The sequence below is a fragment of the Acomys russatus genome, chromosome 22, assembly GCF_903995435.1.
Source record: "Acomys russatus chromosome 22, mAcoRus1.1, whole genome shotgun sequence".
Taxonomy (NCBI): domain Eukaryota; kingdom Metazoa; phylum Chordata; class Mammalia; order Rodentia; family Muridae; genus Acomys; species Acomys russatus.
In genome coordinates, this window is record NC_067158.1 from 24865091 (window position 1) to 24882011 (window position 16921).

Consider the following 16921-nt stretch of genomic DNA (forward strand, 5'->3'; position numbering starts at 1 on the left):
GCGTGTGAATTTCAGAGACCAGTTTTCCCATATCACAAGGACTAAATAAAACACAAACCGATGAGCTGGTTCTAAAGTGGAACTATCAGAAATGAATGGCACGGCCAGGAGTGGTGGTGCACATCTTTAATGTCTTTAATTCCAGCACTTTGGAGGCAGAGGCAGGTACCTCTGTGAGTTCAAGGCCAGCCTGGTCTACAAAACAAGTTTCAGGCCAGCCAAGCTTAGGCAGTAGAGGAAACCATCAAAAACAGAAAGCTAGTAAATATGTAATTGAACCAGGAGCCCCAGCAAGCAGCAGAACTTGGCAGCTTTGGCCATATGGTTCTGACTTTAGAGTCAGGATAGAAGAAAGGGGCTATAGAAGCCCCCTCCAAGACTAGGGAAATCCACTGAGACCAGGCATGTGGCAGGAATGTCCCTGCATATAGGCCGAGAGAAAGTGAAGACTGGACTGCCTTTGAAACCTCAAAATGTTGGAGATGCCAGAACCACGAGATACCTGCCAAGAAGAGATGCTAATGCTAACAGGGAGTGGACCCAGCCCCAAAGAAAGACATGTGCTGCAGTCAATAAAGCTGAAAAGAGTTGGAGATCTGAAGAACGTTTTGACATCAGACATGGAGATGCAGAGTTTGAAGTTTACCCAGCTGGTTTTCTATCTTGCTCTGGCTCAGTATTTCCGTACTATGCTTCCTTTTGGAATGGTAATGTACATCCTGTACCATTATATGTTGGAAGTACGTGCTCTGATTTTTTTATTTTGATTTTATAAGGGCTTACAGTTAAAGAGATTGCATGGGTCTCAGAAGAGACTTTGAACTTTTAAACATTGTTGAGACTGTGTATTTTGTATTATGATATGCTACAAGCCTATGAGGGCCAGGGAGTGGAATGTGGTGGTTTGAATAAAAATGGCCTCATACACAAAAATGGCACTATTATGAGGTGTAGCCTTGTTGGAGGAAGCGTAAATCAGTCTCTTCCTGCTGCCTGCCAATCAAGATGTGGCACTCTCATCTCCTTCTACAGCACCATGTCTGCCCGCAACCCACCATGACAATTATGGACTAACCTCTGAACCGTATGCTAGCTTCAAATGTTCTCTTTATAAGAGTTGTTGTGGTCATGGTGTCTTTTCACAGTAATAGAAACCCTAACTAAGACAAATGACAAACAAGGTTTTCCCGTGAAGCAAGGTGTCTTGACCAGCAAAGTGTAACTACAATTGAATAAGGGGCATTCTTGCTATAGACCAAAGAGAACTGGAAAGAAAAAACACAAGTTTGTTTGAGGATGCATGTTGGATGCCAGTCTGAGTGTTCTCAACTTGGTTATCATAAAACAAAGTGGGGAGAAAGATATTTCTGGACTGACAGATACTGTTGTACCTAGATAGTTGGGGCCCAAAAGAGCTAACAAAATCCAAAAGCTTTTCAATCTCTCTAAGGAAGATGATGTCTGTTATGGTGGTTTGAATGAGAGTGGCCCCTATAGGCTCACAAATTTGAATGCTTGGTCCCCAGTTTATAGAACTGTTTGGAAGGATTAGGAGGTGTGTCTCTAGAGGTGGGCTCTGAGGTTTCAAAAGCCCATACCACTCCCAGGTAGCTATCATGTTCATTTGTTCTCCCTCCTCTCTCTCTCTCTCCCTCCCTCCCTCCCCCCCTCTCTTATGGTTGCGGATCAGATGTAAGCTCTCAGTTACATCTCCAGCACTATGCCTGCCTGCCTGTTGTTTCCCCATTATGATGGTTATAGACTCTAAACTAGAACCACGAGGCCACAAATTAAATACTTTATTTTGTAGGTTGACTTGGTCATGGTATTTTGTCACAACAGAGAAGTAACTGAAGACATCTGCCAATATGTTTTCAGAGAGCCCTTACACAAAGAAGGCAAGAAGCCCAGGACCAATGCACCCAAGAGTCAGCATCTTGTTACTCCATGTGACCTGTAACACAAACACCAACACACTGCTCTAAAGAAACAATATACTAAGAAAAATGAGGAGGGTACAGAACATGCTAAACTTTTGTCCAAAAGAATGAAGAAAGCCAAAAAACCCATCAGCAACACAGACTGCCAAGAGAAGTAGGTTGTCTGAGTAAGTCCAGTTAAAAATAAGTCTCTAAGTGTAACAAATAAACAACCAGACTTTAAATCTCCAAAAAAGAAAAAATTGGAACAAAACACTGGGTGTGGCACTGCACTCTTTTAGTCCCAGTGCTATTTGTTATCAAGTTGTAGGCCGCACAGGACTGCACAGCAAGACCCTTTCTTAAAAATAAAAGATCCTGCATACACCTTGGACAGACTACTGGGAAAGCAGATTATCTAGCAAATTATTGCCACTGAAATCATTGAGTCCTATGAGTTTACTGTTATTCAACAAATCTGGACACCATGGAAAGACACAAACATGTTTGTCTATGTTTCTATCATAATGACTCCACGTGGTCTGGGGCTCACAGCAGCTTCATCTGTCCAGTGGTTAAATACATTAACAGAATCCTGTTCAACAGGAAGAGCTCCTGAGCAAGACAGGTGGGGCCAACACCTAAAACCTTATGTCTCTTGAAAGAGCACAGGCCTGGGGCCCCTGCCCTGTGGCACCATCTCCGAGTACTGAGGGAGGGCTTGCTGGGAAAGGTATAAGGCTATCCCAGGCAGAACACAAGGTACCCTCTGTGAAAGGAGCAGAGCAGCTTCAGTTATAACAGAGCACTTTGCAAAAAACTAACCGAGTTGACAGGGAGAGGGAAAGGCAGAAGCATGTGGGTGTGGAGGCCAACAGCCATGGGAAAGTAGCTGACACATTTAACACCACAGAAGCAAAAACGTATAGCCCACACTGCCTACACACCCTCACTTATGAACCAAGAACTAATACTGTATTCCATACAGAGGGCAACCTCAACAGGTTGTAGAAAGAAAGCCAGAGGTACAGGGAAACTGTGGGGGTGGGGGGTGGGCAGCGGCGACAGCTGTTTATCTCCCTTCCTGAGGGAGGCCAAAGTGTGTGGAAGCCAGCCTCAGAACTGTTCTGTAGTTGGCAGACAGCAATTACATATGAACAAGGGATCCCCAAGATAGAGGGTGCAGCAACTCAGGAGCCCGTGCTGTGCACTGAGGAGGCAAAATTCACGCTCCTTGCTTGTACAGACTGTATGCTCACATACAAGCATGTGTGCATGTATAACCATGTCTGTCATCTACTCATCTACATCATCCACATGGATACATGTCACCACCCATGTATCCTGAGCTCTGGGGGAACTCTAGTCTGGCTACAGAGGACAGCTTGGCAAAGCAGAGAGGACAAGCAATGTAGGCTAGTAGTCAGTGGCAACCATGTTGGATGAAGTAATATTGCAAGGCAGGGTACCAAAAAGATACATGGCTCAGCCCCCAACACTAGTGATGAAAGCAGCGGCTGAGCCACTAACAGAGGCAGACTGGAGAGCAAGCCCTAAGGGTGGGGCTGCCTTGACCACCCAAACCTGCCCAGTGTCACCCTTGACCCCTCACTCCACCCATACATATTTTTTGTTCCACCCTTCAGCAAATCTTGAGGGCACAATCCTGAGGTAGGAGGTACTATCATGTCCTATACACTGGACAGGAAGGGCACATTCAGTGCCATGGAAGACCACACAGCTATGAATGCCCACCGGGACAACAACAACTGTGTCCTAGGCCTACCTATTCCTGTAACTGAGGTGACCCCACACGCTTCCAATCTCTTGATGCTGGCAGCAGGGCTAAGGCAGAAGTACAGTGCAGCCAGGGTCAGGCAAGGATAGGCTGCCTGGTGACACAGGAACTCTCAAAAGTGAGACTCTGGCACAGCTGACTGTGCCATTTCCATGGGACTCCCACAAAAAGCTAACAGCTGTGAGAACAAGCAAGGGAGGGTGGGAACCAACTACCAACTTAGCAGGACAGAAACAGGCCCTGGGGCCATACTCACTCAACTACTCCAGAGCTGTGGGGAATGAGTATGTATATAACCTTGTCTGCATAGACTGTGTATACATCTAAGCATGTCTATGTGCATACCATGTCTGTGTAATCCACATACGATGTACACATGTGCCATACATGACCTCCATGGATGGTGCCTGTCAAAGACAGCCTGGTGTCTCTGGCCTTGCCCCTGGACTACCTATCCTATGTCCTATCCTGGGCTGAAGACAGCAACACAGCTAGCAAGTCCAAGGCCTCAACTTTATGAAGTAGAAGCGTGGCAGAATCTTATAGACTGTTTGTGCTGAGTCACAGTGGCCAACGCACCTAGTCCAATGATGCCCAAGGTCTCTCCACGGATCCTGGCAGCTCCTGAAGCCACCTCTCGGATCTGCTCTACACTCTGGACCCGAGTGCCTTCCCGAAGTGCTTGGTGCAGCCAGGTGGTTCGTCGGTACAGGTTCAGGATGTGGCACAGGGTGGAGTCTGCAGTCTCTTCCACAGATGCTGCAGGCACATTGCATACTGCGATGCCTACAAAACACATGGAGACACATGTACCAGGCCCACAGCCTCCTGTCCACAGGAAGAGGTGCTACATCCAGAGCACACCCTCAGGGTGGTACTTCAGCAGTAACATGTCAGAAGGCACATCCACAGCCACCTAGGAGACTATCCATTCTATCATTGGGCATATTTAAGCCTGTACCTGCAGCCTTGTAGAACACAGACGTGGTAACAACAAGCAAACAGAGAGGCAGGGAAGAGGCCTCTTGCCTGATCATTCCCAGTCTGAGTTATCTGGATGTGTAGGTGGCTGAAAGGAAGCCAATGGCACCAATGCCCAACTCTTCCCCACCTGGACCACCAGCCACTCAACCTTCCTGAGCAGCCATGGCCACACTAGCAAAGGGCCAGAGCCAAGGCACTTCTTGGGGCTGACTGACCCGCCCCCCCACCTGCTGACACTACATGAATCAAATCTTCCAGCTCCCCAGGGCTTCCCAGGCCAGCATGCCCTGGCTTCAGGGCTCAGTGACCCCCACTGTCCTGGGAGCAAGGCAGATGGTGCTTCTCCCCCCTAAGCATGGTGCCCCAATTTTCTCAAGGGCCCATGCTCAGGCACTGTAAGCTGACACAGTCTGCCTTGGGCTACCCTTGGCCTTTGTCCTCAGAGGAAGACCCCATCATCCCAGCCATGAACCCATCCTCCACAGTGGCCTTAGCCCCAACTCTACTTCCCACCCCAGCTGGATGCTTCTGCCTTTGCTTCCCACTGAGGTGCTAGGACAGGACTGTGTTTTTCTAGAAACTATCTTTGGAATTAAAAGTATCTGACACAGGAAGGACCCAAAACAGGACTCATATACTCTCCAGAAATCACTCACTTGAAATAAACAGGGAACAGGGAATAGTAGCAGGTAGCCCTGAGGCTCAGAAACAAAACTGCCCCCTGAGAAGACAGATCACAAGACACACCCCACCCCACCCCACCAGCTGAACCTAAAGGGCCAAAGTTGGCCCACCCCTGGGCCATCCCTAGCTGAAGAGTGGACCTGTGAATTCCAGGGACTATGGAGGACTGGGAGGAGCAGGCCAGCCACCAAGGTTTTAGCCCCCGTGGCTTGCCAGTGCAGCATGGATCAGCAAAACAAGACTGACTCCTCACCACACCACTGAAGTTCTCAGCTGTGCTGTGGCTCTCACAGACAGGCCAGCTCTAGCCCCCCTCTGCACCTTAAGGATCAGAGGGGCAGAATGACATCAACAGCAGGTACTATAGAGCGCAGCCCTGCTTTGTCGTTGGACACTAACACAGAAACAGGCTACTCTAAAATGGCTAAGTACGGCTATGTTGTCTCAATATAAATACATGCACAGCTGCAGATTCTTGCACACGTGTACAATTTGAGCACACATGGCTTCATGTGTATACAAGTATGGCTATAGCGCACACTCCCTTCTCTGTTGTTCTAGGAAGAGGACAATGAGCTCCCTGACCAGCCACTTGTCTCCACCCAAGCCCTAGGGCCTGGTAGGTTGGTGACAACACAGTGAGTGAAGTTGCACCCACATCCTATGCTGCCACCACAACCTGCCCTGTTCATAGCCCCCAAATCACCTCCAACTCAAGGAGCAGTCCCAGCAGGCTTCTCCTGACTGTCTTACAGAGCCTGGAGGTTGAGACACCCTGGTAAATGCAAACAGGGACGTCGGAGCTCCTACCTAGATCCCCAGCTGACTTGATGTCGATATTGTCAAACCCGCTGCCAATTCGGACGATGATTCTAAGAGCTTTGAATTTCTCCAGATCTTCTCTGGTCAGTGTGATCGTGTGGTACATCAGGGCACCCACAGCCTCATTCAGCACCTGCAGTGAGGGAAAACAGGCGCTGAGCGGCCAGCCAAAACAGAAGGGCATGGGAGGCAGAGGGAACAAAAGGGAGACACCAAAAACACAATGCAGGGACAGCTGTGTTCTCTCAGATGTCTCAGAAGAGCAGCATGCTACCAATAAAGCCTCAACAGAGAGGCTGTGGGTGGTGTCCAAGAGCAAAGACTAGCAGCACCACCTGCAAGCACCCAGACTCCATGGCCAAAACTATGGGGCCCAGCCCACACCAGTCTCCTTGGAGAAGTGCAAAGAGCACCCCAGAGGCACTTTAGATTGGGAGTGGCAGGGCCAGCCTCTAAGAGGACACCATGTCCTGCAACAAGCCAATTCTGGCACCTGTCTTCCTACACACTGGTACTTCCTGCTGATCAGGTTAGCTGTGGAGTTAAGGTATGCTTCTGGGACAGTGGCTGCTCCATGTGGAAAGGCTAGTGCAGCCTCCCTTTGCCTCAGGTACACAACCTCAACAGCCAGGTGTATGACCCAGAATGCAGACAACTATCACTGAGGCACATGGCCTTCGCCTGTCATGAAGAACCACAAGGGTGAAGACAGTGGCAGCCCTTCCAGTCATTTTGGACCCAGGGGCCATCTAGACTACTACATGAGGAAGCAGCAGCTAGGTGCTGAGGCACGATCATGAGAGGCCGAAACAGGGGCCTCTGGGAAGCTGGGGTGAGTGGTCCCTGGAGTGCATAAGCTCAGGGCCAGAACTGATGGCTGCCCCTGGCTTCAAGGAGGGAATCAGGGCCATCTATGCTACTTGGACCTGTGTAGAAAAGTGGGTACCCACTGACAGAGGAGTGTCATGGACAGCCCATGTGGGCAAGAGTGAAAGGGGAACGGGCAGCTAGGGCAGCACAGGGAATAGAAATAGGGGGCGGCTTAGGGGAAGTCCTTGACTGCTTCGTGCTGTATGGCCATCACACGGCCAGTCACGAGCACAGGAAGGATGGACAGCTCTGTGGAGCAGATGAGGCTGGGGGAAGTGGGGATCAGTCCCACATAAATGATCACTTGCTGAGAAGTACAGACCAAAAATGGACCAATCTCAGGGTAGTACTGGGATAGGTCTGTAGTTAGGGACAGACTTAACACCTGACATGAGCCAGGTGTCCAGCCTGGACAACCAAATGCACATGGGTCCCTTACTATGTCTGCAAAGGGCTTGGCTGAGGACAGAACAGAACCCTACCCTAGAGGCCTATGCTATATATGTGTGTCAACATGCATGTGGACAGCCAGCTTGCTTTTTATCCTTAGCACTTAACCATGAGAGTAATGTCTTTTAAAAGCATGTTTTCGGGCTAGAGAGATGGCTCAGCGGTTAAGAGCACTGGCTGCTCTTTTAGAGGTCCTGAGTTCAATTCCCAGCAACCACATGGTGGCTCATAACCATCTATAATAGGATCTGATGCCCTCTTCTGATTCTGGAATACATGCAAGTCTGTGTACGTATAAATAAGTAAACCTTTTTAAAAGGCATGTTTTCAATGTTCTACAGAATGTACCAACAGGGAAGGGGGAAACTGAAGTAGCTGAACCTTCCACTGCACTCTGCTGTGCTGGTGCTAACTCTTCCATGACAAAGCCACTGTGTTTATTTCCTAGAAATGGAAGTTCTCCAAGGCTCTAGGCACTGAAACACAGTCTACTGTTTATCCACTAATGGTGCTTGATCTTGCCTTCCTGGGTGAAATCTGCCTATGTTTTTCTGTGACTTTCTCTCCCTCTCTCTCTCAACCCCCCCCCCCCCGTGTGTGTGTGTGTGTGTGTGTGTGTGTGTGTGTATGAGACCAACGACACCCTCCCTGTACCTAAGCTCCTTTAGTAGTAAAGGTAGGTGCTTCTAGGTCTGACTCCTTAAACAGCCTCTAAGAAACTATCCTTTGCAAACACCCACTCACGTGTCCCCATCCACCAGCTGTGTAACCAGGTTAGTGATTTGGCTCTAGTGTACTTGGTGTCCTCAACACCACAATGGGAAGGACATGGCTCCCAGACAGTCATAGCAGGTACAGCAAACAATGAGCGACTAAGGCAGGTCCACGTCGTTTGGTTGGAATGGGCCCTGAGTGCACCCAGTGGCAGCAAGTTCTGAATGGAGCTCACACCCAAACCATGTGAGGTTACGTGTGCACCCAGTTCACCGTGCCAACCTCCTGCTGAGAGAACACCGGAGCTCCAAACTATTCTGGATGGTTTCACCTTGTACGAACAGGAACTGTGAAAGTGTAGCTCTTCCCACCTCACCATCCCGCCAGATACTTTTCTCCTGGCACAGGCAGAGTGGACACTGGCGGAAGCCTCTGTGGTATCCAACTTCACAGGCCCCGGGGGCTTTGCAGCTGTTCTGCTGCACAGAAAGCAGTGGCATGCAGGTTTCCTACTCTGTCAGTGATCACCTGGCTACCTGCTGGTGAACTGTGAGTTTTCATGAGGCCAGAGAGAAGCTTTCGGAATGGCTTACATAAGCAGTGCTTTTCTGGCCAGCTCTCTGCAAGGACTTCCTTTTCCTGCTGATTGGGAGGGCCTGAAGATCTTGTATGTGGCCCTTGGGCCAGGGCACAGAGGGCAGTGCCCACTTGACTTCCCTGAATTTTACTGCTGTTTACCTCCCTCTGTGTGTCATTTGAACATGCCTACAGATTCCTTTCAGAAGCTGCCTGAGTCTTTTCTGTGTAGATGTCTAAGAAAAGCATCTCCCTCCTGCTCTCTGAACAGCTGCCACCCCACCACGACACTATCCAAGCCCTGGAACTTAGTTTACCAGCACTTGGCCCAAACACCTGAAGGCCACACACGTCCCTGGGTCCTCTGCTTGTCTCATCAAGGCACTACCAGTGGGTCTCAGAGTCTCAGCACACTCTGAAAGGAGGACCTGCTGACCCATGGCAATGGGCTCCTGCACACAGTGAAAGCCTCTCCTCTCAACTTTTGTCCTGTTCTCAGGTGTGTCTACTACGGCCCAAGGTCAGTGCCTTAGCAGCCTACCAGTCACTTATTTCTTGCACACCTGAGGTGCAAGGGGACTTCCCTGACCCATGTTCTGTACCCTTGGGTCACGGAGTATCATTCTCCCATCTCCACAAGTTCCTCTGGAGACTTCCCACTGCCCTAAGTCTTCACTTAGCACATGCTGGGAGCAGTGTCCCTGGGTTCCTCCTGGGCCCCATGTAGCCCTGGGCTGAAGATCATTTGGCTGAGAAGTTGTGAAGCACCCAGCCCAGGGATGTTCTGAGATTCCTGCCACCAGGTGACTTTCCCCCATCCGGTGGGCATCTCACAGCCCCTCTAATAGACCTCCTGGGTCCATGGCAGAAGAGCCAAAGTCTCTGGAAGGTTTTCTTCATCATGTTCTTCACTGATAGTGTAACATTCTCATCTGCAATGTAGACAGTAACACTTAGCCAGTTGTGAGGACTTTTTGCTCTAAAAAGGTGGAAATTCCCACATAGCAAGAATATAAGACATTTATTTCCTTTCCACTCCTAGACACAGGTGTCCTACTTGCTCTGTTCCATCTTTGTAGTTATTTGGGTACCAGACTCTATCTTGTGGCTGTGCCGTTCCCAGTATATGGTTTCCCTCTGTGGCACAGGTTTCTACCCAGGCTTTAGCCATCACATCCAATTTCCAGCCAGCAGAAAGAGGGAAGGTTATTTCTCTCAGTGACATGTACCCAGGGTGCTGTGTGCATGTGGGCAATACTTTTCCTGAGTCAGGCAGGATCTGTGGCAGGATGCAATCTGCCCAGCATATCACCAAAGGTCGCTGAGTGGTTGCCCAGTTTGGGCTCCTGTGAATCAAGCTGCTGCACCTTCAGGTACAGATGTCTGTAAGAATGCAGGTCATGTCTGCTAGGACAAAGGCCCCAAGTATGGCTGCTGGCATGCCGGAAGGCTGTGTAACAACAGTATATAGAACCACTGAGTATTGTCCATGCCACACCACAGGCTCAAGGCCCTTAACCAAGACACTGTTTGTTAATGTTTGAGAAATTCTTTGACCACTGCATCCTCAGCTTTTGCATCTAGCTCCTCTGCTCTGAGCTCTGGGCTCTATTAACTTGTCTACTCCTTGCTCCCACTCTCCTCTCGTGCCCCACTCTCTCCACAAGGCATAAGAACTTCAAAACTTCTGATCTCTTCCTGCTTACTACTTTGCCCTAAGTGGTAATTCTCACTTTTAGCTTTGGCGTCTTGCAGCCCTGTGTTTTCAACTTTGTTCCTTCATACTTACGGCATAACATTTAACTTGGCAATCTCAGTTTCTTTCTTGGCTGAGAGCAGCACATCCCACAGTCAGATTGACACTCCCACAGGTCAGAAGCGCTTTCTATTCTACTCTGAGCCTTTCCTCCTTGTAACTGAGTGTCTCTGTGGAAGTGACAAGTGCCCAAGGGCTACAGACACACCCTGGAGTCAGGCTGGAATGACTGTTCCAGATGAGTCTGCAACCACTGAAGACCAGGGCTGCAGGCCCACTCTGTGTTAAATCCCATGCCTAGCAGACGTAGAAGGCTGGGTAGTGTGAAGATAAGTTCAGACATGGGTGCCACTGCCTCTGGGTTTAAGGCAATTCTTTGAGGTCATGGTGCCACCAAGAGCAAAGCTCACCATCCTTCCCAGAGAAGCAAGTTTCAAGCCTAGCCATCCAGACCATCCACAAGACCAGGTGCCAGGTCCCTTGTGTTTTCAGGCCCTGACTGCTTCTACCCTGTCAGCTCTGAAGGCTTTTTATTTGTTTTAAGGAATGCTTTCAAGCTGTCTCCAGTGGGATGTTTGAATTGGCTGTGACACAAGCAAAAACCAGATGAGAACACGTCAGGTAACAGAGGAACCCAACAGACCTGACAAACATGAATCATAGAAGCTGCTCAGAGATGCTACCCACCCGACTGCAAGCTCTAGGCAGGCACTGTGGGTGAGGCTATTATAACCTTCTGTATCCTGGTAGCATCCAGCATACTCACTGGCAGGTGCCCACAGTTCCACTTCTAATGAACTGGCTGTGATGTAAGCCAACCAAGAAGATACAGAGTAAGTCTATCTCTACCTCCTGACAAGGCCAGGCACAGTGACAGGCCACACAAGGCCAAGTGGCATTTAGACCCACTGTGGCCAGAGCCCAAGGAGCATGACTAGTGTCTAGCGCTGACTCAGACTGCAGCCTGAGGTTGCATGGCCCATGCTCTGGAGCCCCCTACATTCCCCCATGAAGCCTGGCCAAGTATGAACAGGGACATATATGACACTACCTTCTCATGGATCTCCTGTGTGGACTGTGCGTCACAGAAGGCTACTGTGGCCACATCCTTCAGGATAGGCATCTCCACTGTGCAGTCCCGGCCATCCAGCAGTGCCACCAGGGGCCGGGGGTGCATGGGCCCGTTCATGATGGGAGGTCGGACGCCTGCAAGAGAGGAGCAGACCACTTAATGCCCTCAGCAGCTCCAGCCTGTGCCCTGAGCACTGCGCTCCCACTAGACTTACAGAGATGAGCCCTGAGAACTTGCTGCACTCAGCATCTGGTTACATGGGCTTTGTAACAGGAACTTAAAACTATGAAGAAGAAAATGGAGTCTGCTATAGCTCACCGATGGCTGAGTAGACTCGGACCATCAATCCCTCAAGGACCTGAAATTCTTGTACACCCTAGGGAACTGTGGGGACAGGAGCTTCCCTATAGCCTTAGGCTAGCTTGTCAACACAGGAATGTGCATATCACAAAACGACGGGACTCAGCAAAGTACCCGGTCACTCTTCGCTGCTTAAAACCAGCATGTGACTGCCCAGAACAGCACAGAGAGACCATGGTGATTTTAACACTTGATATTACCCGATATCATTCCTAGTAGTAGATTTCAAAGGCCAAAACATCATGCAAAAGTTAAAAAAAAAAAAAAAGGAGTGGGGCCATGACACCATCAGAACCCACCTCCCAAATCAAGGTGAGAAAAAACCTTGGGCCTGAAGTGCAACTCAGAAGAAGAGCATTTGCGTAGTGGTTGTGAGGCCCTGGATCTGATTCCGACCTCCACCAAAGCCTTTGTGGATACATCAGTTTGTTCCCAATGTGACACGCTAGACTAGACCCCACTTGGAGCCAAATACACTAGCAAGGGCTTCCCAGGTACACAATCAACACAGAAGTCCCAGGTACTGTCTGGCCACCTAGGGCTGGGCAGCAGACACCTCAAAGTAGGTCAAACGGTAGCAGGCAGCACTAGGCAAAGCCTCCCAGAAAGCTGACAAAGAGAATGGATGAAGGCACAGTGGGGAGTGGAGGACAAGAAACAAGTCACCATGGTCTTCCACTTAGCAGGCCAGAGTAGCCCTGTAACAGCTGCTGGCTAGCAGCAACCAGTGCAGTCCACATTCACCTTTCTTGACTCTACGTTCACATACAGAGGCTGACCCCAAGCTGCCAGCGCCATGGAAGTGCCTCAGAGAACACATGCTACAGAAAGGCAATGCTCTGAGGACTGCCATAGCCATGTACAGCAGGACTCTGAGTGCTCCCCGGACTAGAACTGGATACCTGGGCTGTGACACAGGTCTCACCGACCACTCAGAAATAATGGAGCTGTCATCTAGACAACACTAGGCCCAATGACTCCAGCTGTGGGACAGAGGTGTTGCTGCACAGAGCCCTTCCCCGGGGGCAATGTGCCTGAGAAGACACAACTATATCCACCCATGCCATCATCAACAGTAAAAGTAAAGGTGCTAGTATTAGATAGACCCAGCCTTCACGACAGGGTCTGCAAGGTCACAGGCTTGGCACTTGCATACTCCCTTCCGTGATCCCTACGGACCACATTCCTATCGATTCCTATCCCCAGGCAGCACAGATGGACAACAGCAACAATCCACTTGTGCTCCAACTTGGACTTGCAAAGTAGTTTTTCCTACATAAAAGTATTACTTCTTGTAGCGGGGAATGGACTTACTGCTGTTTTTAAAGAGTTGATAACCATCTACTTTTCTCATTCCCTGGCTTCAGCAAGAATCACCAATGTGGTAAACAACGCCATGTCCACACACCTTGAAGGCTACAAAGCCAGTCCTCAGAGCAGTCTTAACCTATTGCCTAGGAAGTGGCCTACACCTCATCAAGGGCCTGCCCAGGCGGACAAGCTGATGTAAACCCCACTCTTTCAGCCTGTAAGCAACTCCTCTGGGAGGACCTATGGATGCAGGTGTGGCTAAGCTGGGGTCTAAGCCTGAATCTTCATCTAAAGATGGGTATGACGCCCAAAGACTTGTGTGGAGGGACAAAAGACCTAGCCTTCTAAGACCCAGTGGGCTTGTGGTGCCTCCTCTTCATTCACAGAGCTGATGCAGTGCCAGGACCCCCAACAATCCCACCCAGGAGGTAGACAGGTCTGCTAACTAGACTCTGCTATAAAGGAACACTAGCTTATGTAAGAGCCTTTCCCAGGCTGAAGACAGAAAAGACAAGAAACCCCTGCTGAGCCATGCTCAGGATTTCAGGTCTGCAGTGGGCACACACAGCCTCAGAACCGACCCTCAAGCTCCTTCAGGTAAGGAGTACCCACCTCCATACCCTCGGGACACTTTCCTGACAGAAACCGACCCCTAGCACAGTAGCTGGATGAGGGCTGACCAAAGCAGCCTGCAAACATCAAGCACACTCCTCAGGCATCCCACTGTCCTCAGCCATAGGTCAGCCTGCCTAATGTATAGCTATGTAGCCCATGTCCCTCCTATATAGCTCCTTTGCAGGGATAGCTTCACTTGGCAGCCCCTACCAACCTGACATTGCTTAATTGGGGCGGGGTTTCCACGACCATGAATTCGCCTGTCCAAAGCTTTTTGTCTTCAGAATCCCCAGGCCGAACCGCGTTCTGTCACGGAGCCTCATCCCACGTCTTATTGTCTCCAACCAAAGCTCTCAGGCCTCTGCTCCACAGCAGCCTCTGAAGCCTGCGTCGGGTTCAAAGTCTTACTAAAAATCAAACACAAAAGACAAGTTAAAATGCCATCAAAGGCCAGCTAAAACTCAGACTCCAGGAAGCTTCATGAAAGTCTATATCCTTAGCCCTGTCCAGCTGCCACAGCCAGAAGACCAACCTGGACAGCAAGGCCCTCACTCACTCTAATGTGTTTGTGATTTCAGGGTAGGGCAAGCTCCTATGTCATCTCTGTGGACCTAGGAATAGCTCTGTAGTTGGCTACCCCATCAGACTTCTGGCTCAGCCCAGGGGTCTCAAATTGGAAGGTAAAAGCGGCCAGCATTGAGCACAGGGCCATGCAACTGCAGAATGGGGCCTACAGCTGGTCCTGGGAGTTTCTCCTTTATATTTCCATTTCCTGACATCTAAAGCTGTCCCAGCCATGTTCCAACATGGATCTTTAACAAGGCTTTCAGGAAAGCTTTCTAGATGCTGGCTTTCCAGCATTCTTTCCAACTTCCTTCCTAGGCCCTGCTCAAAGCATCCCAGCACAGCTAACAGTCACTTGGTTCTCCTGAAAGTTGTGTTGAAAGTGTGGGCTATGACACCCAAACACATTTTGGCAGGGCCTATAGCCCAGAAACTTAGGATATTACAGGTGAGCACAAACGCCGAACCTCGAAGTGTGGTACTGAGCAACCCAAGCCCTGGTCCCTGTTCCCAGCGTGTGGACCCCACACAGGGGCCAACTCCTTAGTTTAGCTGGACATCAGGCTTGCTAGGATGGAACCTGGCCTTGCCACCCTTCAGCACCAACAAGAGACAAGACTGCCACCAACGCTCTGGAAGCTCATCCAGAAAAGCCACATGTGGCCACCAATCCAGGCAGGTTGGGGCCTCAGAACCCAGCACCCAGTGTAGTAGGGGGAGATTTCTTCCAGAAGACTCACAAATTTTTTTTTACAAGCTCTGTGAGTTCCCAGCACATGTGCCTAGTGCTGGTTTCCAGAATCTGCCCAGCCTTGAGAAACACTACAGACAATGCAGAGCCAGTCAGTCAAACAGCAGCAATGACCTTGACTTACAGCCCTGCCTGTGCCAGGCACCTGCCACAGGCCCAACTCTCCCCTTAGTAGAAGCCATGCTGGACTTTGCCAGAAGAGGGCGCTAAGGAACCACTGCAAAAGGAAGGGACCCGAAGGCAGGATGCTGGATGCTGACAGACTTGTGGCATGGAGTGTTTGTCCCTTAACGGGACACTGTCATCTATAATAGTAAAAGTAGCAGCTCTGTGGGCCATGGTGACTCAGAGACCCTGTCTCAAACAAACCACCAAAAAAAAAAAAAAAAAAAAAAAAAAATCCTCCTGGGAATGGCCACACTTCTCAACTAGGACCAGATCCCCCTACCCTTCAGCCACTCACGTCCTTAATGGCCCTCTGGAAAGGAATTCCCCAGCAACAGAGAGGGTCTCCTCCTACCTCTAACCACAGATTAGATCCGTCTGGGGTACAAGGCCAGCTCTATTCCCAAGTAGCCCTCTATGGTTACAAAGGTGTCCTATGGGCTGGTCCCTACCCAGACCTGGAGGTCAAAGGACAGAACCTGGCCACTCAGATCAGGCGGAGGCCAAAGCTGAAAGCGTCTGCTCCCTGGCAAGAGTGAGGCTGAAAATGAAGAGCAGCAAGGAGGAAGCTGCAAACTGCTCCTGAACCCCTGGGCAGGCACTGCCCAAGGCGTGGGATGGGAAGCACTGAGGGAAGGTGTCCGTTAGGAACGCGTGTTCCACAGCCAGCTGTGAGTTCTAGTACACATCAGGTAAGGCGCAGAATAGAAACCATGACAAAGGCATGGATTTGCCACCAAGACTCATTTCAGTAATGCTGGTCAGCACTGTTTACCTGTGTCAGTGTGCCTGTATGTTTACAACAGATACCGCAGGTCCTGACACCTGAGAACACCTGCTTACTCCAAAGCCAGTTGGGAAAACTATTTTCTCTTGAGGAACACAGGCTGTGTGAGATATCCCAGCTTATTATAAGGGGCTGCCACCCTGCCCTTCTTAATAGGACATCTTTCCAATGCTGCAGGAAGGCCTGGCCTGGTGGAGGACACAGAGGTCACAGGGCCTGCAGAAAGCTTCCCTGGAGCCTTGTCTCCAGACAAAGCAGCTTTGTGTGCATTTCTACTGGAGACACTGGCAGGAAGAGCACTACATCCACACAAAACTAGAAGAAAAGATAGCAATGCCTGGGGAGGAGCGCAGCTCTTTCTGGGTTCCCACGCCCTGTGAGCTGCAAAACCAGCACCTTTGGTCCATACACCATCACCCCAAGCCTGCTAAATTTTCTCTTGAGCCACCCAGGCCAGTGCAACCCTGTCCCTCAGTCTTCCAGCTCCTACACTGCCTATATAACCCAGGGCTGATGCTGACTGGGGCCTCAGAGAAGCTAAGTCAGGCAAAGCTGACAAGAGGCCACACTAAAAGTTTCAACTTTATAAAAAATGAGTGTCTTCTAAAGCTACCACCCCACACAGTACACAGCCTGGGCTTTGGGAACTACGGTACATGTTTATGATCATGGCCCTCAGCACCTGAGTGAGGGTGCTGCAGCTGCCGCAGGAATGCTGACTCG

At 50.0% G+C, this 16921-nt stretch overlaps 1 protein-coding gene across 7 annotated transcripts in view; it reads right to left on the reverse strand.

Annotated features, from left to right (window-relative positions):
- The window catches only part of Ctbp1 (C-terminal binding protein 1), a 55641-nt gene that overhangs the window by 4992 nt on the left and 33728 nt on the right, over positions 1–16921 (reverse strand). For 4 of the 7 annotated variants that reach the window (XM_051165242.1, XM_051165243.1, XM_051165240.1 and 1 more), the window contains 4 exons: positions 14146–14338; positions 11625–11779; positions 6196–6340; positions 4297–4503 (listed from right to left, as the gene is read on the reverse strand). In XM_051165242.1, coding sequence (XP_051021199.1) covers positions 4297–4503; positions 6196–6340; positions 11625–11779; positions 14146–14152 — 514 coding nt within the window. In that variant the 5' untranslated portion in view covers positions 14153–14338. The remainder of the gene's footprint in view (positions 1–4296; positions 4504–6195; positions 6341–11624; positions 11780–14145; positions 14339–16921) is intronic. The other 3 variants (XM_051165238.1, XM_051165239.1, XM_051165237.1) reach the window with 1 other exon arrangement.